General features: G+C 58.9%; 1 protein-coding gene across 1 annotated transcript in view; it reads right to left on the reverse strand.

Moving 5' to 3' along the window:
• The window catches only part of MYT1L (myelin transcription factor 1 like), a 258,267-nt gene that overhangs the window by 23,716 nt on the left and 208,871 nt on the right, over positions 1–25,680 (reverse strand). The window contains exons 15-18 of the mRNA XM_054728327.1: positions 20,491–20,741; positions 18,364–18,600; positions 16,741–16,862; positions 15,881–15,949 (exon numbers count right to left, since the gene is read on the reverse strand). Of these exons, the coding sequence (XP_054584302.1) occupies positions 15,881–15,949; positions 16,741–16,862; positions 18,364–18,600; positions 20,491–20,741 (679 nt within the window). The remainder of the gene's footprint in view (positions 1–15,880; positions 15,950–16,740; positions 16,863–18,363; positions 18,601–20,490; positions 20,742–25,680) is intronic.

Here is a 25,680-nt window from a genome sequence, read left to right on the forward strand (position 1 = left end):
TGGAAGTGACTCGAGGACCCATGCAAGAAAAAACACAGAAGGTGACTGTGCAGCCGCTCGGCAACGACACCACCCCTGACCGCCGGTCCCGGGGACTGACACTCACTCGGGGCCTGCGGGCATTCCCCCAGCTCTCAGGTTCGGCATGCGAGACCCACCCGTGCTGGGACGCTGGGATGCTGGGACAGGCAGGGCGGGGGTGGGGGGGTGGGGGGGTGGGGGGAGGTACTCACCTGGGGCTGAGTGAGCTGAGCTCTGGGCAGTGGGTGACATTGTATGTGAGAAACGGGGTTAAAGACTCGTGGGGGCTGTGGCAGGGCGAGTAGCCCAGCTAGCGGGCGGGGGGCGGGGGGGCAGACAGGGTGGGATGGGGGAGGGGCGGAAGGGGCTGGCTGGACAATGCCAGTTTTCTCAACACCAGGAACCAACTGGACTGCACTGGGGGCCGAGCCGGGAGGTCCGCCCACCCCACGGCCCCTCTGCGGCCACGCGGCCCTGCTCACAGGCAGCCGTGCAAGGCCGAGCTCCGAAGGGCAGACAGAAAGGGGTGGCGGGGGTTGGGAGGCACCCAGTCCACCCGGCAAGCTCTGCTCTGACGGCTGCGGACACTGTCGGTCCCAGTGCGCCTGCCCTGCGTCTCAGGGCCGTGAGGGTGAGGCTCTGAGAGCTACGGGGCTCAGTGCCAGGGTCCCATCCCTGTCCACAGACGGCTTTAGAGTAGCGTTGAGTTACATGGAGACGAGGGCTATGGGACTGGGAGGCAGGTGGCTCTCTAGCGCTGTGGATGCGAGCGAGCAGCAGGGGAGGCCGGGCCCGGGACAGGAGAGCAGGCCCCAGGGCCTGGAGCTCCATTCGCTGAAGTTTGTTCCTATTGTCAGTGCTTTTTCTCCTTCCTGTTTGTGGGTCTGTCACTTTTTGAAGCTCTATTATGTCTCACAAAGTATTTCTAATACATTTTTATTGATTTCAGAGAGGAAGGGAGAGGGAGAGATAGAAACATCAATGATGAGAGAGAATCATGGATCAGCTGCCTCCTGCACGCCCCCACTGGGGATCGAGCCCACAACCCGGCCTGTGTCCTGATGGGAATCGAACTGTGACCTCCTGGTTCATAGGTCGGCGCTCAGCCCCTGAGCCAGGCCAGTTGGGCGAGAAAGAGTTTTAAAATTCTCATCAGGGGAAATTACAAGACTCCGCGCCTCATTTGCAACCCGTGCGACCCTGGAATTTTCTCAGATTTCTCACACTTTGGGCCACACTGCATGTTCTCTCTTCCTGTGCCCCCAAATCTGTCTCTGCCCTAGCCTCTCGGTCCTAAGTACCTGGTTTTAAAATATTATTTTTTCCAGTTTGTTTTCTTCTCTTTCAACCTCTCACTGCAACATTATCACGGCAGCCAGGCCCGGGACCACCCACGTGTCCGGGGACGCTGGCTGGACACAGGAGACGTGGCACGGGCACACAGCGACTGCTGCTCGGCCGTCAGAAAGGATGAACACCTCGACTGGCAACCACGCGGATGGCGAGATGAGAGAGCACGTGCTCCGTGAGGAAGTCAGAGGAAAAGGAAAGAACCACAGATTTCCCTCACATGTGGGATTCAAACAGAAAGCCACAGATGGACAAACCAGACAGCAAACAGATGAACTCGCAGACACGGAGGATGTGGTGGCTGCCGGTGGCGGGAGCAGGTAGAAGAGGGTAAAAGATGGCGACGCAAGGAGGCTAGCCTGTGGGCGGGCACACGCAACATGCATGATGCACCACAGAAATGCACTCAGAGCCTCTGTGACCTATGAACCAATGTCACCCCCACACCCTGAAGAGAAAACTTCTCAAGTAAAAGCAGTGAGAGGCGTTCCAGCGTAGCCTCCCTCCCTCCCACAGTCTGCGTTCCCCGGTTTACATCTTGTTTTCCCGACCACGTTGTAGACGATTTCACAGACGGTTCTGCAAAGGTTAGAAACTGGCCATGCTGCAGGCGAGGAGACAGCCAGGAGGGGAGGGGATGCAGTGCCCACGAGGAGCAACCGCGGAGACGCCTTCCCTCACGGCCCACGCGGACTTCGCCGGGTCAAAACGGGGAGCGAGGAGAGGGCGTCAGGAAAGTGAAATGAGATTTCTTAGGACCCTGTTCCTACAAGCCAGGGGCTGTCCCGATTTCCTTTGTGAGCAGGCTGGCAAGAGAGCAGAGGCGGGTCAGGGCACCTCTGACCCCGAGGTTTGGAGGCGCTGACCTGTGGGCTGGTCCTGAAGTCAGCCCAGTCTGTTCCACTGAGGAGACGCCTGGGACCAGGGGGCACTTCAGGCCGGCAGGTGACTGGGAGGGCAAGAGGCAGGGAGGGGAGGGGGGAGGGAGGGAGGGGAGGGAGGGAGGGCAGGGGGGGAGGGGGAGGAAGGGAGGGCAGGGGGACAGGGAGGGGGAGGGGGGAGGAAGGGAGGGCAGGGGGACAGGGAGGGGGGAGGAAGGGAGGGCAAGGGGACGGGGGGGGGGAGGAAGGGAGGGCAGGGAGGAGAGAGGGGGGGAAGGGAGGGCAGGGAGGAGAGAGGGGGAGAAGGGAGGGCAGGGGGACAGGGAGGGGGAGGAGGGAGGAAGGGAGGGCAGGGGGACAGGGAGGGGGGAGGAAGGGAGGGCAAGGGGACGGGGGGGGGGAGGAAGGGAAGGCAGGGAGGAGAGGGGGGGGGAAGGGAGGGCAGGGAGGAGAGAGGGGAGGAAGGGAGGGCAGGGGGCAGGGAGGGGGTAGGGGGAAGGGAGGGCAGAAAGACAGGGAGGAGAAGGGGTGGGAAGGGAGGGCAGGGGGAGGAGCCGCTACAGGACTAGACTAGGCCCCAAATTCTCAGGTGTCCTAGACGCAGTACGATGCCCACCTGCCTGCATGATCAGGGGGTGCGGGAGGCCGGAGGGAGACACAGTCTCCTCTGCTACCCTCCCCCCACCTCACAGATGACACGCACGGACGCTCAGCCACACCTGCACCCAGCTGTCAGCCTGAGGCTGTGGGTGGGGGGGGGGGGGGGGCATGGCGGACAGGGCTGCGCCCGGGCCCTGGCGGCAGGAGCAGATGGAAACGGGACGCAGCAGCGGGGGAGCCCCGTGCTGGCCGTGAAACGCAGGGACCTCCGCCTGTGGTATGACGGTCCCCTCACCCGGGAGGGAGGAGGGGCAGTGGGGACAACGGGGCTTAGCCGGGAGGAAGGAGAGCACCCCGGACGCCCGGCGGACGGCAAAGGCGGACGAGAAAGGCTGTGAGAGAGGCGGCGGGCGACCGCAGAAAGGGGCGTCCTCCTCGCCAGACGTGGGCAGACGGGTCAGCGCAGGGCGGCCACAGGAGGACACTGCACGAGGCCCGCCCCACGCTGTGTGCGTCCTGGGGGCCCTCTGTGCGCGGGGTCCTCGGGGCTGGGGCTGGCCGCCTGGGTTTCCGGGCGAGTCGGGAGCAGAGGCAGCGTCCTGTGCTCCAGGGCCTTCCCATCTGCCAGGAGGCGGCAGGGCTTTGAGAGGGAGACGAGGGGAACCGGAGGCCCGGGAATGGCCGGTGGGAAAGGAGGCCCTGACCCCGGCCACAGGGTGGGTGGCGCCCGGGCTGGCTCTCCCAGAGCAGGTCTGAGGCTGCGCGGTGCTCGTCGGCCACTCCCGCCTGCGCCCGGGCGCCACACGCGTGACTGGAGGTAGACACCCTCGTTAACGACAGACTCGGGTCACTGGGCCCGGCCTTCGCCACACGGCGTCCTCCCCTCCTGCGCACCGAGCCGTCGGCAGCAGGAGCGCGGCACTGGCGGGGGAACGTGAGTATTTACATCCATCTTTAATGCGGAGCACGTCAGATCTGATTTCGGGTCTGGGAGCATTCTCGTAGAACCTCACTGCCTAACGCCGAACGTGCTTCTGAGGAAAAGTGGTTCTGCGTGAGCTGCAGGAGGGAGCAGGAACGGCTCCTGGAGGAGGAGGAGGAGAGACCTCCGCCGCTGGAAGGTGGGCCCAGGAGGCTGGCGGGAAGGTCTTGTTCTCACGTCTCCTCAGCGACGGGTGGGGGGAGGGGCGGGGGGGGAGCCTGGGGCCAGAGCCTCCGTGGGAGGAGGGGCACCGGGCGGCCCCCGCAGCCCACAGGCAGCCTGCTACGGGGAGGGCGGCCGAGGGAGGGAGTTGTCATGACAACCTGTGCGCAGGGAAAATGGAAACCTGGTCTGGGCATCGGGGAGTGGGGCTCAGCACACCAGCCTCTCACCCGATGCCAGCACAGCCAGAACCAGGACGTGGCACACGGGCCTCCCAGCCTCGTGGGCCAGGCTCAGAGCCCTGAGAGCCCAGTGGCTGCCCTGCATCCAGGACTCACTGGGGCCACCAGGAGAGTCTGAGTCACGGACGCACCACGTGGCCGTAGTTTCTGTGTCCGTGTCCCAAACATGGATCAGCCTCGCGTGCTGTCGTAACCCCCTCTCTGCGGGCCTGTGACAGAGGGTGAGCCCTGCGGTCTGTGTGGCCCCTCACAGGACTGCCCTGCCTTGTCACCCAACAGGAGGCCTGGGAGGAGGACGCGGTGGCCGGTGTCCTGATGCTGCAGCCCATCAGCAGCCTCTCCCTGCTGAGCGTGTCAGCTCAGCACACTCTCCAGGTCACGACACATGGCCACGTGCCTCACGCCACAGCCGAGGACAGGGCTCACGACTGACCAGGGAAGAGCCGCTCTGCACACGTGAGGGACGGAGCGAGCGCTGGGCCCGGCTTCTCCCGCGACCCCGGTCAGCTGGGAGGGGTCACCCGCACTTCCCCGCGCGGTGCCTGGCCTGGACGCTGACTCCGCACGTTCCTCTTCCCCTGGGACTCGGGTCACTTGCGAGTCAGGGAACCAGGCCTCTGTCACGGCGCCCTCTCTGCTGCCTGGGCCGAGCCCACAGGGGGAGCAGGTGAGGCCGCAGCGTCCCCACAGGTGGACAGGCGGCCGGCACGCCCACTGCGGGGGCGGAGCCGCTGTGCGGGGAGGTGGGAAGAGGCATTTCACATGGTTGCTATGCGATGGATGCGTTTTGTTCACGGGATTGATCCGAGCCCACGGCCATCAGAGACGGGAACTGCTACGTCCTCCCCGTCACGGAGCCTGAGGGGACGTCTCGTCTGCACGAAGTGGCCGTGGGGTCTGAGTGACCCCACGCAGGCGTCGCATGGTCCGTCTCCTCGGGCAGCCCTTTCCGTGGCCAGCCCGGTGCTCCCAGGCCACCCCTGCTGCCCACCCGCCGCCCCAGCTCTCTGCTGAGAGAGTCAGGATTTCCACGCATCAGTCTCCCCAAGCGGATGAGCGAAGGGGCCGTAAGAAGACCCTGGATGGAACCCACAGATAAGTGCCGAGTACAGGGTGGTCTATTGTGAAGGCGCAGCCTTGATTTCGGGGTCTGTCAGACGCTCTCCGAGGTCTGTAATTCAGCCTCACCAAAAGCCACTGTTTGGATGAGCCGGAAAGAAATGCTGTGTCTAAACGGATCTCCCTCGTCTTAGGCAGCTTCCTTAAGCTCAGGGACTGACCACAGAGCGAGGCGAGGCGGAAACCCAGACACGCGGGTCAGGGGTCACTGAGAGCAGGCGGAGGGCGGGCCGCTGGCCAGGAGAGCTGCCTGGATGCGTAAAAGGGGAAGGAGGGGGGGCTCCCCAACACTCGCCGCCCGCCCGCGAATAGAGGACGACTCCCTCCGCAGGCCCCGCGGCCACGGCAGCAGAGCCCCGTGAGCATCGAGGTCGTGTGACAGGAAGGAAGAGCGGACAGAGGAGAGGACGCCACGCTGCCGACGGGTGCGTCAGGATTGGGGCTGCGATCTGTGAGCGGCCTGGACCGGGGTGAGCCTGACGGGTGACGGGCGTTTCTATTTGAAGACTTTAAACCTGACTTGCAAGTGGACACGAGGATGCTAGGACTGCGCCCTGTCGGACGCGAGGACACAGCGGGAGCAGAGCCGCCTTCCCGGGGCATTGCGGCCTTGCAGGCTGGCGCTCCCCCAGCCCAGACGTCTGGCTTCCTCACCGTGGCTGGCGCTGGCTCAGATTCCAGGCACCGAGGGTCTCTCTTCCTGGCCTCCCTGCCGCCCAGCCCCCAGCCTCGCCTCTGCAGAAGCCCTTGCTTGGCCCCGCAGCCAGCCCCGGTCTTCATTAACAAAGGCTCCCATCACCTTTTTAGTGACCTGCGTGGGGTCACTCGGATTCCGCAGCCGCTAATCAGCACTCGGCAAACACAAACGCATTTAATCTTTATAACAAACTGTCAGGTGGGGCCACTGTGGGGACTGGAACTGGAGAGGCTGAGCGGGTGGCAGGTCCCCCGCGGAGGGTGGCCAGGCAGGGCGAGAGCGGGCCTGGATGGAGGCCCGGCTCCTGGCTGGGAGAGGTGGGTCCCAGCCGTCCGGCACACCCAGGAAGGGGCCCACGTCGACACTCAGCCTTTCTCACGTCACATTTCTAAAACCCGGAGATTTTTAAACACGTTTAGGTCCGTGAGGAGTCCTAACATTAAAGCAATTGAAATATTCTGACCAGATTTAAAAAATTATTCTCCAAAGCAAACAAATAATAGACACATCTCAAATACCGGCAATGAAATAACAGGCAAACCTTTAAATTATTCCTATTTAGCTCAAAACCTGGCTCTATGGGCTATTGTGGAGAATTAAAAGCCAGGGACTAGTATTTTTTTTTTTTTTATGGAAAAAATCCTTGTCATTGCGTGAAAGGAAGAGAAAGCGGAAGGCGCCTCCATGCACGGAGAGGATGTGGCTGAGGCCGCAGGGATATTCTGACATGAGCTGCAAACCAGCCACCAGGCTCCCCGCTGAAGCCGGGGTTCATCAGCATGACTGAGGGCTCAGTTAAACCTTGAAGGGCAGTCCTGCCTGGTGTGGGCCCGGCACCGTCCTGGGTGCCAGACATCGAGCAGGGGACGCGCACGGCTCCAGTGGGCCCTGGGGGAGCCCTGGCCCCACATGTGGGAGCCCAGCTGAGTCAGGAACCATGCTGGGAACACCCCCCATTTAATTTAAAAGAAACAAAAATAGAGAGTCCAACAGAGAGATCTAGACTCCCTTGGCCGTCAACAAACTCTGAAGAGCGTGTGCTCAGAGGTCTGTGGCCGAATCGCCGACCGGCTGCAACGTACGGCCCGGAGCTCGGCCGGTCTAGACCTGGGGTGGGAACGTCTGGCCTGCGGGCTGTAGAAGGCCCTCAAAGTCATTTAGTCAGGCCCTACCAAGGCATTAGGGTTCGCTAAATGTTTGACCAGATACAGCAGGGTGGTTCTGAAGCTGGCAGCTTGGTACGGCCCATGAATGGTGTTAGAAATATCCAACAGCCCCGGGCAGAAGAGAGGTTCCCCGCCCCTGGTCTAAGGGCTAGGGTCAGGGGAGCGCTCGCAGCTCCTGGCTGGTTGTAGGGACGAAGAGCAGCAGGACGCCTCCAGCAGGACAGGAGGGGACGGGGAGAGGGCGGGGCCCGGACGTGCCCGACGGTGCACCCATTTCCTCTGCGCTGGGAAGATCATCTTCCCGGGACGAGTGTTAAGTGTGGGAAGACCAGGGACCCCTTCGCACAAGCCTCAGGACCTGAGCTGCACAGGGCAGGGCTCCCTCCTAGCGAGGTGGGCTGCGAGGTACGGTCGGCGTGCAGGTTGGCTCCCATTGTCGAGCTCTGGAGGCTGCTGGCTGACAGGCCGGGCCCGGCTCCCCTGGCCATGAAATGCGAAGGCAGCTGTGAGTCTGGCCGGGCTCAGGGACAGCTCAGGGCAGCCGGCTCTCTCCTCGGACAGTGACGCTGCCGTGTCCGCATTCCCCCAGCAACCGGAGGGTCCTGGTTCAGGGACGTCGCCTCCCTTCAGAATTCACGGCTCCTCACCAGGCCGTGCTGTGCAAACAACGCGCTCCAGTCGCTCCCATTCCCAGCTGCAACGCGCCCAGGGTGCTGCGGGGGGCCCAGGTACGTCCCAGGGCCGCACAGGGGAGCAACAGCCGGTGTGACACGGACAGGCCCTGCAGGAAGGGCCAGGCCGCCAGGGGACCGCGGGTGAGATGCATGTCCAGCGGAGGGATGAGGCGTGGCGAGGGCGGGCCGTCCTGTGCCGGCTCGGGGGAGCAGTCCCTCCTGGGGCTGTGGCGAGGGCCGAGTGGCAGCACGTCCCTTCTGTGCTGAGACACGCACACCTCATGTGGCGATTTAAGAACTGAGTGTGCACGTTAGGACGCCTGTGTCTTCAAGCTTCAAGGTGAGATGGTCTGCACGCCTGTAAGCGTGGCGCTTCCCTCCTGTGGCAGGTGAGACCCGGCCTCCTCACTGCCTGGTCTCCGTGTCCTCCCACAGTGCTGGCAGGTCCTCGCAGCCCCTGGGGGCTGGGCCCGTTTCAGGTTCCAGAACCTTCCCCCCCCCACTCTGTCTGTCGGTGGCGGGGCTCGGGTCCCTGCTGCCAGGTACGAAGCCCAGAGCAGCGGCCCCACGGCGGGGGCTTCCATGCAGATCACAAGGAACATGTAAGACCTTGGCTGCAGGACGCCCTGACCACTGGTCCCCTACAGAGGCCGCACGCATGACGACCACGCCATCCCCGCCTCGGGGCACAGGTACCTCACCCACCGCCAGCGCCCAGGGAGGCCCGGCAGGTGTGCCGCCCCACACGCCGAGGCCGGGCTGCTCGGCGGGATGGAGGCCACAGAGACAAGCAGCCACTGAGAGCAGGCAGCGCCCCTCGTGCCAACGGCCTGCCTCAGGCTCTCCCGCGGACTCTGATCCGCACAACACCAACGTGTCTTCAGTGAGAAGAGGGCAGGGTGACTTTCCTTTTCCCACTGCTCAACTTCCAGCTTCTCCTGGTTTCATTCTAAAAAGCCACGGGAAAACGGCCTGGTCTCAGAGCACGTTCCTCCCTCGGTAAGAGGGGGCCGCCGCACTGCACTGCTGACCCCCACAGGCCGCAGTGTGCAGCGCCCCGGCCGCTCCTCGGGGGGCGCGTCCCCCGTGCACCACAGGCTGTGGTGTGGTTCCTGGCCTGGGCACAAACCTGAGGACAGTCACAATGCTCAGTACATGGGACACTTCAGAGACTGAGGTTGTGGGTTCAATCCCTGGTCGGGGCGTGTAGGGAGGGCAACCAATGGATATTTCTCTCCCACATCGATGTTTCTCTCTCCCTCTCTCCCTAAAATAAACAAAAACACATCCTCAGGCGAGGATTTAAAAAAGTGTGTAATAAAGTCTGATCAGTCCTTGGCTACCGAGAAACAAAACCAAGGACAGGAGCCCAGTGGGTGAGAGTCGCCATTCACACATCTGTGCTGGGCTCGGGCGGGGTGGTCGGCTCCCGGTCAGCGTCCCTGAGCGCGACAGGGAAGAGCAGCTGCTGTCTGGGCCCTGGGGTGGAAGGGAGCCTACACAAGCCGCCGAGGCGAGTCGCGGGCGGTGCAGGGAGCAGCGGCGGGCCCGCTGTGGGTGGCTAACAGGAAGCGAGCTGCAAGGTGACTGTTCACGCTGCTGCTGGAGAGCAGCCTCCCCACGCGCAGCCCCAGTGTGCACGCCACTCTCAGCCAGGCTCCCTGAGCGCCAGGAGGGACCCTGCTTGACCAAATGTGAATTCTGCGCGTCTGAAAGCCACCAATTTGATTCTTCGAAAATAACCTGCGACGTTCCGCTAATGGATCTTGCCGTTTCCACGCACTAGGCTTGCAAGTGTGTGCCTACAAGGGCATTAAATAAAACAGGGACATATGTCTGTGTCGATAGAAAAGGACTCTTTATCAGTGGCTCAGTAATGTGACAGAAGCATTGAAGACCAGATGCTAAAAAACCCATCCACTTTCCAGCTGTGGAAATAATATTCCTGAATGGAAACCAGACTGTGGCCAAATGCATAAAGAACAATAGGAACGAGGTCTGAGGCTCCAGGCGGGACTGATACAGGTGCTGACTCGATACGTATGCCTGTTAAATGTGAATTGATAAAACGAAGTATAATTGGAAATTCAGTTCCTCAGCTACAGGGGCCCCACCCAGGAGCTCAGGAGCCACGTGGCTGCGGCTCCGGCTCCGGCTCGCGGGGCCGGGGGGGCGGGCGCTGGGGGGGGAGGGCGAGGCGGGGGTGTGTGTGTGTGTGTAGGTGCGAGGTGGGCCTCCCCCAGGTGGCCCCCAGGGAGTTCTGTGGGTCAGCAGCAGACCCGTCACAACGCCGGTTACACTTGGTTCTGATTCGCAGGAAGCACCTGCACGAACGTGTGTTCTTAGAAACGTCAGGGACGCGTGGGCCCGCCACCTACTTGCACGATCACAGTGCTCTCCGCGGCGTGAAGGTTGGCAGTCTCAGCCCTAATCCTGACAGGGAAGCAGCCAGCCCCATGGGCCCTGGACTCTGGGGTGTGGACGACTGAGCAGAGGTCACCATGCCAGACAAAGACCCTTTCTGCAGCAAACCCGCCACGCAGCAGCGCCGACGGGACACGACTTGCGGCCACGCTGGAATCAATGTTCCCGGCCTCGCCACCGCCTTTCTGCCCGGCCCCCAGGCCCTCACACAGCCCTTCGGTCCTTGCGTTTTCCAATCAGGGAAGAAACCCAGAGAGAACGGTTCTCGCCCTGAAACTGCCAGGAAAAATGCCTCCAAAATCCCTGTCAGTCATTTCCCAAAGGGAACATCTACTTTGTTTCCAATTTCACTCACTTTGCTCCAGGGAACTGTAAATTGGTGAAGTGTTTACTGGAATGAAACCTCCAATTTACAAGTCAAGGCCCATGTCAGTGCAGCGGCTCCACCCAGGACCCTGTCTCTGCCCAGCAGGTCTGTGGGAGGGCGCAAGGTCCACCCAGGCCACGGGCTCCGCCCAGTAAAGGTGGGGACTCCCACTCAACTACTAGAAGGAGAAGGAGGAGAGGGAGGAAGGTTCTCAGCTGGGATCCAGTTAAAATAGCGTGGAGCCCCTGCAGCAGGGCGGGGCGGGGCGGGAGGGACACAGGAGCTGACCCTGCAGTGTCTGCAGTGTCTGCTGCAGCGACAGAGAGGCGGTTTCCTCGTTAACCCCCCAGCAGGGCCCCAGGGACCACCGTCTGGGGTGCAGCTCTGCGTGGCTACCTGCCTGCATGTCCACCGTGGGTGTCTGTGTGACTGCAGTCGTCCTCAAGCTCATTACTTGGGAAGTTTCACTACATTGTTCCCAACTCCAGGTCCTACGTTGGACTTCCTTTAAATTGGCCCTTTACTTACTACGATCAAGCAAAGTGGGTCTGCAGCAGGCGGTGTTGCTAGGGTGTTTCAGAAAGTGCTGCCTGCCATGCACATTATGAACCTGCAGACGCACAGATGCTGCCTGTAGTGGAGGAGGCGTCACTCACAGACAGGACCTGTCTGCAGCTCAGCCACATCGGACCCCACGCCAGCTCACCTCCTGGGGGTCACTGCCTGAGACCTAACGCTGAGCGCTGCAGGGACAGAAAAGTGGTGTGTGTGTGTGTGTGTGTGCATGCTTGCATGTGTGCGTGCCTGTGCTCCTGTGCCTGTGTGCATGCATGTGCCTGTGTGTGTGCGCGCGTGCCTGTGTGTGTGTGTGTGCGCATGTATGTGGTTAGAGCCACAGGTAATTGTAAACCTCTCCTCTCCACCGCGGAATAGCACACCTAAAGTGTTACTGATTTTGAAGAGGTAGTGTGACATGTAGAAAAGGTGTCACTGTCTCTTGTCTGTGGGTCTTGCCTGAGCCTGTTCCTTTAAAAAACATGTTTTTATTGATTTTTAGAGCAAGAGGAAGGGAGAGGGAGAGAGAGAGAAACATCAATGATGAGAGAGAATCATCGATCGACTGCCTCCTGCACGCCCCCTACTGGGGATGGAGCTCACAACCTGGGCATGTGCCCTGACCAGGAATTGAACCGGCAACCTCTTGGTTCCTGGGCTGACACTCAACCACTGAGCCACGCCAGCCAGGCGCCTCAGCTCCCACATCTGTGACACGAGCCTGGGCCTTCCCAGGGGTTTCGCAGAGGCTCCTTCAAGGGCCTGTGTCATGACCAGCGGGGCTGTGGGGTCTGGGGTGGCTCCCATGTGCTCCACCTCTCGGCAGCCTGAGGCCCGGGTCACATGCATGGCGCGAGGTGGACCCAGGAAGCCGCGGCCAGCACCCACTTCTCACCTGCAGACACACTCATGCCTGCAGACGGTCCCACACGGACCAGGCATTCCCAGGCTAGCGAGCCAGTGGTGGAACAAAATGATTTTTCTAACAGAAGCGAGGGGTCCATGGGGGACTGTTTAAAGTGGAAGAGCAAGTGCCACCCCCACCCCACTCAATGTGGAGGCCAGACCGACAGTAACCTCTGCCGTTAAGGAGCGACCTGCACGGCGAGGCCAACGCCCCGTCCGACAAGGAAAGGCGCGTCTGTTAGAGAAATGGGACTCAAGTCGGGGCAGTTGTAATTGGCAAGGTTCTGTGGATTCACTACTGTCAACTGTGAAGCAAGGCGACAGGAGGGGAGTGCGTCCAAGGATCAGCGCACAGCTACAGCGGCGACTCCTGCGCCGGAGCAACAGGAGCCGGAGATGAGCGAAGCCATGAGATCCCTGCCACCATCGTCCCCCAGCCTGTGCTGCACGTGCAGCTGAGGAACAAGCCTGGAAAAGCCCCGGGGAAAGTAGCCTTTAGAGGAAAGTAATAGCTTGGCCTACGTTCACAATTCTAATTTCTAAAGTTCATTTTAAAACAGAGGTCACCAGGATTTTAGAAAGGTCTGCGGCACACGGGGTTGACCTTCCTCTGTGTCGAAGCTAAAAACACTGAGGACAGATGCCCAGGAGGCACGGGACACGGGAGAGAGCTTTCTAAAGGGCAGAACCCCAACAGCCCACCACCGGGTTAAATCGAAGGCCAACATGAGGAGTGACCAACAGCAGCCACCGAAGCGACCTTCCTGCCAGCAGCTGCCCGGTGCGGCCTCGGGGCGCTGCACCTCAGACAAGAGCCACGAGGCATGAAGCAGCGGGAGGCCCCTGTGAGAGCTGGTGGAATCGGGTCTGATTCGGCTCAAGCTGATCACGGAGGGAAAGGTGGCTGAGACCCTGCGTCTCGCCCACACCTGCAGGTGATGGTGCATCTGGAAGGAAGAGGGAGAGCTGGCGGGAGGGCACGTTTCTTTAGAAAGAGGCTGACAGTGATGCCGTGTGATCTGCAAGTTTTTCTCTGGTGATCTGAGCAGGTGAAATTTTAAGAGAAGAAACTTCCTTCAGATCAGAGCTCACGTTAAGCGCATCCACCCCCGTCCCCCACTTGGAACAGTTTTCTGCTTTTTTGGGGGCCTGGGGTCTGGTGAACTGCAGGGTTGGATCTCACAGCTGGGAGGCAGCTTGAGGAACACACGTCAGCACCCCCAGTGTGTGGGGGGCTGGTCTCCAGCCTCGGGGATTCCTGGCCTGCGTGACCCTCGCCTGCCTCCTGGGAGTCGCTTCCCTGGGCTGTGCCCTCCTCCCTGAGCCACTGGCCTGGGCTTCCTCTGTCAGACAGACCAGGGGCCGGAGAGCAGTGGCTCTCGACGCCAATGGCCCTCACGTGCACGCCACATTCTGATGTGCACTGTTCACGTGTTGTACATAATCAGACATGCCACTATCGACTTCTTTTCCAGAATTCCAAATGTGTGGCTCTGGGTAAGCACCGAGCTAGGTGTCATCTTGGGGTGTTTAAGAGGTTTGAGGACCCAAGACCCAGTTTATCTGGCAAAAGTTGTCAGTCGTGATCCAGAGTGTCCTGTTAGTGCCAAGTAGTTTAAAGTCAGTGTCAGAAGTGACAAGAGGAACATCTCCAGAAAATTCCATCTCAGCAGGTGCACATGGAGATGTTCTCTGGAGGAAGCTGGGCCCCACTTTCTCATATGAGACGTGGGGGCCACTGCACCACGGGGCGGCGCCCGTCACGCTCTCCACCAGGGAAGCAGCTTTGAGAATGTGTGTGAAGAAGAAGCTCTGACCAGAGCCAGGCCTGACCTCTCTTGGGGAGCTGCGTGATCTCCGGGATGGACAGCAGCCTGTGACTCAGGGAAGAGCAGTGGACGGGAGAATCACCATGCAAAGGAGAAAGGAAACCACGGACCCTAGGGCAGCTGGCAAAGACAAGTGAGACCTGCTTATTTCAGCATTAGACTTTATTGTGCACATTTAACTGGAGGCCCACGAGAAACACCATCTCAGAAAGTCACTCACACGAGAGGTACTGGTTACAAAGACACGTCTGGAAGTGAGTGTGGCTTTCAGATCAGCCGGATGAGGAGAAGGCAGCCCCTCTGGATGGCGAGGCCCTCGGGAAGAAGCGGACGAGGGAAGGACAGTCGCCTCCCTCCGAAGATGCCGATGGCGAGGACGCCATCTTCCAAGATGAAACAGGAGGAGGCAGGCGGCCTGGAGCTTCAGATCCACAGAAACTTCTAAGCTCACAGTCAAGGGATGCAAACCAATGCTAACCAGACCTGCAGAAAAACTACTCTGGCCTCTGGGGTCTCGAGACACCCAGACTAGATGCGACATTAGGTGCGAGCTGTGGGAAGGCCACTTTTCCGGTCACAGCCGGCCCGTGGGGCTGGAGCCGGGCCAGACTTCTGCCCAGAGTCCTCATTACAGAGTCAAAGGGAAGTGCCTTCTGAGGCGCTGGCCAAGGTCCAGGGGCAGTGAGCCACGTCCTGGCCAGGAGAGAAGCATGGTTGCAAGCTATGAAAAGAGATGCCGGAACCCAGCAGGCTGAGCTGTTCTTGCTAATCCTGTCCACTGGGAGGCTCTGAGCACTATCTGTCCACGAGGCACCATGGAGGATGCTACGGCTTTATGGCTGTTGGGAAGAGGGCGCCCTCTGCTGTTTACACGCCATGAAGAAGACTCCAACAGCCTGGTGGCGGGAGGGCTAGTTCAGGAGGTCACTGAACATGAGCAGGTGGTCTACGGCACTAGGGCCCTGGACAGGGGTCCTGTAAGAAAGGACACGAGTGAACCGAGCCCGCACCCGACAGCCTGGTCGGCGCAGCGGCATGGGGCGTGGGCTCGGGTCTTGGGAAGGAATCACGCAAGGTCTGCAGACAGCGTTTTCTCTAATGGGCCATAAAGCCATTTCCTAGCCAGGAGGAGCCAAGCAATGCGGCCTGATGGCAACACGGCCCTTGTTCTCATCGTGCTGGGGAACTGTCATTCTCCTCACGCTCACCCACGGCCACTCCAGCCAGAGCCCCGTCGCGGGGTGCCCTTCCTAGACCCCGCGCCCACCTCTCCCACAGCCTGCCGGGAACTGGACACGGCTCATCACGTGTGTGCACTTAAGGAGGCATAAGTGCCAGAGACCAGATTTATGTTTAAAATATAGAAAAATTACAGACACAGAGGAGCCGGAGATGCAGCAGCTAGAGGGATGCGTGTGAAGGCCTGAGCACACAGACCAGTGAGCCGTGCGCTATCGCTGTCCTGAGTGTCGGGAACCCTGACCACTGGGAACCTGAGGGATTAGCTGACCCCTGTAGCTTCCTGTCGCGGTGCTGGGGAATGTCCAAGTGTTCAATAATCACATTAACTACTGACCCTCAAAACACCCATTCTTGACTTTTAAGTTACGATCTTTTCTTAAAAGTCTGAGAAACTCTGCAGAACCGCCCTTCCCCGTGCACACACACTGGAGAGAGCGCACTGTGCTCGGGAAAAGTCAAGAAGAAAGGGTCTGATATGAAAGCACTGGAGGGACACCAGAGGGGGAAGCAGGAGTTGTCGGGAAGGGACTACAATCCCGAGGACCCAGGCATGCGCGGCTGTGCACGTGGCTTCGAAAGACAGTTTCTTTTCAGACGACACCTCCTTCCTGTTCCTGCTCAGTGAGCAGGCTGTTAAAGGAGGACGATGCCCGTCAGTCTTACTTGAGTTCCTGCGAGCTGGTGGCCAGCATGCTCCGGATGCTCTTGTCAGCCAGCGGGCAGCCCGACAGACTGTAAGACAGGCCAGAGAGTCCGTGAGTAGCCTCCACCAGCTGGCGCTCCGAACAAACACACACAAAATTGAAATTAAAGTTTAATGCAGAAAAGCGATGGGGCAAGTGCTGTATGTTGACTTTTTATAATTAACTCTGCATGTAAATTTAAGAAAACAGGTCTGTTAAATCACTTTTAAAAAGATAAAAATATTTGCACTCTCTGGTTGAAATGTGAAGAATTTTCCCAATTTAGGGGCTTATTTTCCCATACAGCACACTGCACAACCCCCCATCAGCACACGGTGCCGGTCAACATAGAGCACGCCGGCACACAGGCGACTGGTGCGCGGACAGCATTGTTGAGGTAAGCTGAAAACAATAAACCGAGAAGACAGAATCCACCATGAGGAAAATGAAGGCACACCTTCTATGTGAGGCGTAATTACCAGTCACATGACCACTCCCATCACACCTGGGTGTTGGACATCTGCCACCAAACAAAAACAAAAACAGCCAAAATAGTAAGTATGTTTAAAAAACTTGTAAAAAGTTTCATTGTTTCCAGTTTAGCTGCAATGTCTGCAGGGGGTTAGCGCCCTGGAGAAGCTGCGGATGCGCGGTTGGATGAGGATGGCGGCTCCGCGGCCCAGAGCGTGGGAACACACGCGAGGCCACGTGGCGGTCGCTCTGCTGCCCTGGCAGCGGGGACCTCTACACGCTGCGGATGTCGCATGCTCACGGCAAGGCACGCACAGGCCGGCTTACAGCAGCCGCGAGGGGCGGGGGAGGGAGCCGCGCCAGGCTTACGTTATCAGGTCCTTCTTGCCCTCCTTGCACGGCGGGTACTTGGGCTTGGGGCTCGGGATGGTCACCTCCCCCGGGTACCTTCTGTCCTCCAGAGCATCCTGGAAGGGGTCCAGGTCCTCCGGCTGCAGGCGAAACACAGCGTCAGCCACCCCGAGGGCGACTCAGTGCACAAAGGCCATCCCGCGGGCGCTGCCTCTCATTTCCCCTCCCGACTTCACCTTTACCATCGCCATACCTCTTTCCCCTCTGAAAATGCAAACGGAAATGTGCTCAGTCTATCTTTGGGGCTGGCCCTTAATATCTCCTCTGCTCTAGACGTCTGGGATTCTGGGGGCTCGTCACTGGCAGGGCCTTCTGCACAAGAGGGACAGGAGTGGTCTGGCCACAGGGACACCCTCACCCAGCGTCCCACCTACACAGGGAGGGAGCGGGGTGCCTGCTCCACAGGCCGCTCCATCTCAATGCACCTACCATCTCAGCATGCCTGCGGTTTCAGTAACCACTGACTCCTCCCTCTCCCTGGGCCCTCAGCCTGGTGGCAAGGGAACCCCACCTCAGAGGTGGCAGCTTTAAATCCTTCTCAGCATTTTCTTTTTTATAGGAAGTGAGTCCAAGTGTCATGACCTAGATACCCCTATAGGTGGCACTGTTGAGCAGACATTCTCCTGAACAGGAGGCGCTTTCCCTTCTGGCCGGGTAGTGTGCACCATGCAATACTCCTGCCCACTTGGGGGCTTCATGTTAATGAGAGTAAGTCTGGAGCTCCCACTGCCACGCCTCTGTGGCCCTAACGACCTAACACTGAGGCGGAGGACAGCTCTGGGATTCAGCCCCCACTCTGCCCTGTGACCATGCTCAGTCAATCGAAGAATAAGAACAAGAGGCTTTGAGAGGGAAAGGCCTTATAGAAAGACGCCTTTCCCTCAATAGCAATGTTTCCTTTTTCTCCACCTTCTTGTTTCTAGAAGATGCTATTGCTTTGATGTGGTCTTCCCACTGCATTAAAAAATGTTCATTTTTCAGTGAACAGAGAAAATGTTTTAACTTTCAGGATTAAACACTAGAGAAAAAGGTCAGGCCAGTAAAAACAAGTTTTTCTTCATTTCTTTCTTCAGTCTAAAGAATATTATAACTATTTTAATAAGCTGAGTTTGAAAATTGTTAACGACTTTAAACACAGGTTCTGGACAGAGGTGTTTTGGTAACAATGGATAAAGGCTTAGGTGACGGAGCTACATGGCCCTCAAGGCTGGGCCTGCTCTGAGCTCCAGGTCCTCGGAGAGCAGACCCTGCCCTTGGCTCCAGAGCAACGTGCACGGAGGCGCCTCTGCGGTTAGACAGCAGGGGTCACCCCGAGAAGTGGCTGGCATGCTGCTGACACATTTTCTCAGAGAAACTGCTTGTAAGAAAACACTCTGTTCAGAATACAAAAGTCATCACTTAGAAGAGTCAGTGGTTTGTTTTACCAAATCCATGTTGGTCACAACAAAGCATGTGCCTAGAGCCTCACTAGCTACAGGTCCCAGGAGGGAGGAGGCAGTTCCGCCCGGTGAGGGGGTGAGCGCAGCGCACTCCTCCCAGGACACAGCTGGGGCTGAGGGCGGGGCTCCGGGAGGGACCTACAGTGATCTCCTTGGAGTCGTCCTCATCGACCCTTCGGGGCTTCATCTTGGTATAGTCCACGGGCAGGTCCCAGCAGTCCCCCTCGCCCAGCGGGAAGCACCGGCTGCTCATCACGGCCTGCTGCTGCGGGGACATGGGCTCCAGCGGGGTCAGGATCGGGCAGCAGCCCTCCCGCGGCCTCTGTTTGTTCATGCTCAGGTCCAGCGTGCCGTTCTCGTCCACCTCCATGTCAGGGTTCTGTCGGCAGAAAGACAGGTCACCGCGCGGCTCCCTCCGACTGCAGCCCGCCTCCAGCCAGCACAGACGCACAAGAGAAACTGCTCACCATCCCACGTACATACGCACCAGGCGAGGGAGCTGAAGTGGGCCCTCCATCCTTCCCTGCTGCCCAGGCTCCCAGGCATGCACACCTGCGTCCTCTCTCTTGTCTATCCGTATATCCATACACCCATCCTCCCCATCTATGTACCTATCTATCATCTATTTGTCTATCACTTATCTACCTACCCTTGTCTGTCATCTATTGATCACACCTATTATCTACCTACATCTTCCTTTCTGCCAGTACATCTCTGCTTCTGGAAAAATCAAACACGTGCCTAATTTCCATTCCATTCCACTTCAAATACCTATTAAGCGATCAGAATTACAGTGTGTATAGAATACATACTTATCATTAAAACGATATAAACTTAAAACATTCTCCTTTGGTTTCACTGCTGCTGAACAGTTCAAGCCTCGGAGCGGGAGAAAACAAGAGTGGGAGGGTGGGAGGGGAAGGTGGGAATTCACTTTCTAACCCGAAGCCCACGAGGCAGAGGCTTCCATGCTGCTCAGAACGCCTGCGGCTGTGACTGGGCCCGGCTGCTCTGCGTCCAGCAACCCTGCAATGCAGTCATCTGGCTAACAAAGAGGGCCAGGGTGAGCTCCCTTTTTAAAAGATGCTTTGAAACAGATCAAGAATTCTTCAGAGCTCAGCCCTCCAGAGGGAGAAGGAAGGGCATGTGAAGGGGAGAGGGAGGGAATCAGGAGAGGGAGGAATGCCCAACCGAGAGCAAAGAGAGGGACACAGCCCTGAGCTGAGGAGCTGCCCCTGACGTCACAGCAGAGGGAGGGGCCGGGAATAAGGCCCCACCCTGGCTGCTCCCTGGATCAATTACAGAGCTTTATTCTGCCTCAGCTCTTTGTCCAAGTGCCCTCCCGGTTTCAAGCTTTTATCCTGCCTTCGCCTTCAGGATGCCGCATTCAATTCTCTTAGTCTGAGTTTAATTGTAATAAAGTAAACAGATGAGGGTGACAGTCTTTTCCTTGTTCATTGTAGAACCTCCTCCGTGGCTGCCTCCCATCTAGCAGCCTTGGTCACCACGGACACTGCGTGCCCTGGTCCTTCTCCAAAATCTAGGAGTAAAAATGCTAATGAAAATGCATTTGTAGGACATGAACTTGCTGGCCTTTCTCCCTTCGTACAAACTCCCCTCATTCAGAACTGCTGTTGGGTGTGAGGCCTGTGCCCGCGAGCAGCTCCAGGCCAGGCTCGACTGTTCCTTAGCGAGGAGGCAACCCCACCCGCCTGCTCACAGGTCCTCAGAGAGCACCACCTCGTCCCCAGCACCTCGTGGCTCGACAGGCAGTTCCCTGGCTGCCATCTGACCAGCTCTCCTGATCCGGGCACAGCGGTGAGTCATGGAAACCACCACAGAGACTGGTTTCTGAGCTGATGCAAGCTGCTGACCTGCAAGACTAGCCCCTGGGGAAACCGGGCTTGCACTCTCCTTGTTCCCTAGTTCTGGGTGACCTGCTGGGAGCACAGCCAGGGGACAGGCCTGCCTCTTAGTTGACAGCCATCCTTGTATTTGAAAGTTCAAGGCATGCTGGGTCTTCAGGGTCCGGGTCCCTTTGTTTACAGAAATGCGCCTGGATCTTACAGGGACACAGTCCTTGCATGCAGCACCGCAGACACGTGGCCCCTTCCTGACCGTGTGCCGGGAGAGCTGCTCCCAGAGCTGGGCGGTCACCCAGAAGGGACGCTCAGGGAGACGACGTCTCAGCTTCTGCCTGTGTCCTGAGGGGCCAGGGTGACCTCGGGGGTGGACGGGGCCCGCCTGCCCGCCCGGCAGGTGTGCGTACCCGTGTGGTGCACAGGTCTTGCGGCTTGGTGGACAGGTTCTGTGGCATCTCGCGGCAGCGTGTGGACAGGTTGAGGATGGCGGTGGCTGCCATGTGGGCTGCCTCCATGTCATGCGTGTAGTCGAAGCTGCTCTTGCTGCAGGTGCTGCTGGCGCTGCTGCCGCCGCCACAGCTCAGGTTGCTGCTGCTGCTGGGCGCGTAGCTGCTGGCGGTGCTGCTGCTGGGGCTGGCATCCTTGCAGTACCGCTTCGCTGGGGAGACACGGGCAGGGTGACTCGGGTACCCGCCAGGTCATGCGCCCTGCCACCCGCACCCCCAGCCCTGCGCGTAGACACACATCACATGGAGGCGCGGGGCCAAGGGCTGACTCTTGAGGAGTGAGCCACCTGGCCTGCCTCCTGGGACCCCACGCGCCACTGACTGAGCTCAGCTGGGACTGTGGGGACACAGTGCCAGCCCTCCCATGAGTGGCACTGGCACATGCCTTACATCTCATACCTGCTGGGCTCAGTCACCAGGGTGTCTCCCCTCCTGGTTGAGGCCCAGGAGGCAGCCTCCCTGGCAGGACTGCTCATCAGCTTACTGGGTGGGGGGACCCAGGCTGCTCAGCTCACTGGACTGGGTGGGGGGACCCAGGTTGCTCAGCCCTTTGGAGACTGGCTGCTCCCACCCGGAGGGGCTGCGGTGGCCAGTGGGGCTCACTGTCCTGCGCCCGGGACACTTGTGTTCAGGCTGGATGTGCAGACCAGACAATGTGGCTGAACATCCCCTTCCTCAAGAACAGTCACCCTGTGATTCTCACAAAGGGCCACGTGGGGGAAAGGGTGACAGCCGAGGGGGCGTGCGCCCTGCGGACTTGGGTGAGCCCAAGGTAAATGCACCAGCAGAGTGACCATGACCGCTCGGGGATGTGCAGACACGCCCTCCTTACAGGAACGGCCTCGCCTCCGGCCCGGAGCGTCCCTTACAGGTTATCTTTCTGAGCAGCCAGCTCACCACCAGCCAGACAGGCTCCTGGGAACAGCATGCCTCTGAGTGTCCAACGTCCCGCTAGCACAGTGGACGGAGGCATCTGCTGGAGGGTTTACGAGCACTGCCCATTATCACTGCAGGGCGTTAAAGCCCCAGGGTCAGGCTTCTCCCTAGAGCCCGGCCATGAGGCTCCTGGGAGGTGAACCTGGAGGTGCTGGCAGAGCCGCTCAGTGTCCTAAGCCCTCCACCAGAGAGCCACCCTGTCTCGCGCCTTCTTCCCAAGTGAGCTCAGGGGCCCCTGCGTGGGCGCGAGGTCCAGAGGGACGCAGTGATGGGGTGCATGCACGGGGCCAGTTGTGCTGCGGCTCCTGGTCCCACCCGCATCCCTGTGACAGCAGCCTGACCTGCTCTCACGGCTGTCCCCAACAGTCACTGGTGGGTCAGTACCAAAGGTGCAAGGAAGCCCTGCTCAGAGCTTCCCCCGCGGGAAGAAGCAGACACAACTGAACGGAATACAAAATAACCCACAGAGGCAACAAGCTTGGTCGTGAGCAACGCCATGAAGGTGCCCCCAAACGCCTCATTCAGATCCAAATGGAGAAAGACCTGAGCTCCCGTAACTCTCGGCTTCGCACCAAAGCCTGTGCCGTCCTGACATCGCAGACGCTGTTCACTCTTCCCACCTGGCCACGGGCGATGCGGGCAGCCACCCCTGACAAAGCCACAGACCACTGCACACACAGCCGACCTCCAGGGCCAGCTTCCCCGCATGGACCAGAGGCCAGTTCCACACTCAGGCCCACCAGGCACGCGCAGCTCAGGCAGGTCACTTCCATCCTGCCCGCGCTGCCTCAGCCGAGAGCCAGTCCTCACACCCAGTGCCAGGCCCTTGGCCTTCCTCCCTCTGTCCCCTGCGAATGTGCCTTATCTCAGCAGCACAGGGCACAGGGGGGCAGCAGGGCTCGGGGCTGGGCCCAGAGGGACCCCAGAGACACAGTCCCAGGAGGCCACCCAGGGACCTGCCCTAAAGCACATCGAGGTGGCAATGCCAACTCGCATCCCAAGATTCTCTCACAGGAATGAAAGTTTGTGGTTTTATGTCATCCATGCATTTGTTAGAAAAATTCTGGGAGAACTAAAATAATACTTATAAAGGTGTGTTTTCCTTCCTGATGAGGGCTAGCCACTGGCTCAGGAAAACATGTGCTCCACACAAATAAGAAACATGGCAGTTTCGTTCAGAAATGAGTGATACTCAATTTCTAAAGTAGCAGGACAACATGTGTCTACGCAAAAACTGCAGCCACTGGTAAAGGGCATCCCCTCACCGAATGCTTAAACCCGGGCTCCTCTGGGCTCCACCGGGAGGGCCTGGGGCAGCTGGGACCGCACACCCTGCGGGGTGGGGGGGAGGGAGGGAGAGAAGCAGCCGGGCGGCCAGGCGTATCCCTTCACTAAATGCCGTCGGCTTTTTCTTTTGTTTTGCTGCCAATGAAATAAGAGTCTCTATACTTCAAATCAGGTGATGAAGGCCTTCGTTCCTAATAATTATCTGTTCAACTTTGACAAAACCCTAGTGACAGTGACCTGGGACCACACTGTGCTGACACGAGGGGGCACCGCAGAGCCGAAGGGCGTGGGGTGGCGGGTGCCTCTCCCAGGTGGCTCTGGCCCTTGCCCCAGCCAGGAGCCCCTCCTAATCAGATGGCAGTACCTGATTCACCATAAAAAGTGGGATTTTCTTTTGGCCAACAGAGTGGTTTTCAATCAAGTCCCTTTCCAACTGGCCAGCAGAGAAGGACATGTTCGTGTCCTAGGTGCCAGCGTACATGGGGTGACAGAGCTACGCCACTGTGACTGCAGGGCCACGCCTGCATGTGACGCAGCTGTGCGCAGGCCACAGCCCACGGAGCAGGCCCTCCTCAGGCGGTCAGCCGCGCTTGCAGGGAAAAGAGCAGCCGCAGACGTTTGTACTGAAAATAAGTGGAATGGAAACGAAGCCCACACCTTCCCCCAGGACCTTCCTAGCGCCTGCTCTGCTGGTGAGCGCCTCCTGGCCTGGAAACGGCCCCCTGCTTCTGTGCAACGCTTGTCGGGGCAGGCGAGTGTGCTCCATCCTGGGCTTCCAAGGAAACAAGCATGGCCTCCTGAGGATGTGCCCACCAGCCAGAGGACGGGTAGATGGCGGATGGACTTATGAACGGATAGACGGACAGACAGGCGGATGGATAGAGACAGCGAGCCGCCAGGACGTGCCTGGTGCCTGGAAGAACGAGGAGGCTGCACCACGTGCTGAGTGTTTGGTCACAGCAGGTGGGACCTCCGGTGACTGGCAGACGGGAGGCCCTGTGTCCTGGGCACCTGCGTCTGCGCGCTGCTCCTGCTCCCGACACTGGCCCGCCCACCACAGGCTCACTTCCCTCTAGCTCAGGAGCAGACTGAGTCCCCTGCGCTGCAGCCGGTCTCGGGACACTCCTGGAGGTGAGTGCAGAGCCCAGTCGCCTGTGGCCCTACTGCCCGATGCCCAGGAGCAGGAGGGCTCCTCTCAGCTCACACTCCACCGGGCCCGGGCCCAGCCCCAGCCCTCATCCTTACGGGCATCGTCCTCCACGTGTAAAAAGCCCGTCAGGCGACGGGGTCACTGACTTTCCTCTCGGGAAGTGTTTAGTGCTAAAAGAGTGTCCTTCCTCTTCTCTTAGTTCACTGAGGACCTAAGAGTGGAGTTTTTACTCTGTTCTTGTTTTCTTGTTGGTCGGCTGAACAGCATGGCTCTGCCTAAGGTCCTGACACCAGGAACCTTTCTAGGCAGGCGAGAATGCCGGGGACTAACATGCTTGTGCCCTCTTTAGAGCTGCCCTGGTCTTCCCAGCAGCAGGGCAGAAACGGTGCCTCCACTCGACTCCGCGAACGAACACACAGCACTAACGTGCCCAACAGCACACGGTCCTCAGGGAAGAGCTGAGAACAGACAGGCAGGTTTGCCCCCTAACCCTCCGAAGACACTGCAACCCAAGACGCGCTCCACCGGCCACACCCTCGCCCAGCCCAGCCATGACAGTGGGGGCAAGGGAGTCAGACCATGAGAACAGCAGCGACAAAGAGGCGGGTGAAAATGAACGAGTCAAAGTGCTCATCAGATCACTCAAAATTGGAAATGATATCAATAGAATCCTTAATTATGTGAATTCAATTTCTTTTGATCATTTGCAATCAAATGAATAAAATAATAAAACCTGAAATTGGCAAATTATTACAAAATAAACAAAAATACTTATTTTCTATTACATCGTAAACCATTTTCTTTCCCCCATTTATATCTTTGTTCCTATATATTAAGAATTGATACATGCAAAGATAATCAATATTTGATGCATCAGAGAAATATTCTATTCACTATACAAATTAATTGTTATTAAGTCAAAGAATGGCTAACATCACTTAGAAAAAGGTGTAGCTACTCATATTGAATCAGGGTTCAGAACCCCCCCCCACTCAGCTGAACTGGTCTGCGTGCTGGGATTTCAATGCCGCCTCTCCGAGGAGCGTGCACATGCTTAGAGCCTGCCTCCTGCCTTGCTAGAGAGCGCCAGGAGAGACTTATAAATCATCACAAGCTGCGCAGCCCACATGCCAGTTAGTAAAAGTTGCCAACTAAGTCATGAGTCCTGGAATGTCAAGTAGAGTCGTGGTTAGATAAGTAAGTAAACTCCAGGATTCGTGGTCTTGCCCTCCACTGTTCAACCACTAACCACGGCAAATGCGACCCAGTCACACTCGGGCGGCGCTGAGCCCGCAGGTGGACAGGAGCTGTGCTTTTCCTGCCGTGATGGCAGAGTGCGCCCGTGACCAAGCCGGGCCCACCAGGTGGCTCTCCCAGGCCCGCTCCCCAGCGCAGAACAGAGCAGGGTCCACGCCTGCTGGAGGGGCGGGGACACCCTCAGAGGCTGTCCACCCTCAGCCGCACAGCAGAATCGCGGTGACTTTAAAGTCCCACCACACAGGGAACACCTGAGGTTCTGGTTTGGCAGGGGTGGGTGCCGCCTGAGCGTCAGACTTCTAAGTCACCAGACGACTCTGTGCACCCAGGGTTGGGAACACGGGGCGGGGTGGGGGATTAGACCTTCCATACACAGCCACGGACTTGGGGCCGCTGCTACTGGCTGTCCAGTTATCTGAGTTGGGCCACCTATTAAAGGACGCTTAGGAGGTGAGGACACG

The sequence above is a fragment of the Eptesicus fuscus genome, chromosome 16 (assembly GCF_027574615.1).
Source record: "Eptesicus fuscus isolate TK198812 chromosome 16, DD_ASM_mEF_20220401, whole genome shotgun sequence".
Classification (NCBI taxonomy): Eukaryota; Metazoa; Chordata; class Mammalia; order Chiroptera; family Vespertilionidae; genus Eptesicus; species Eptesicus fuscus.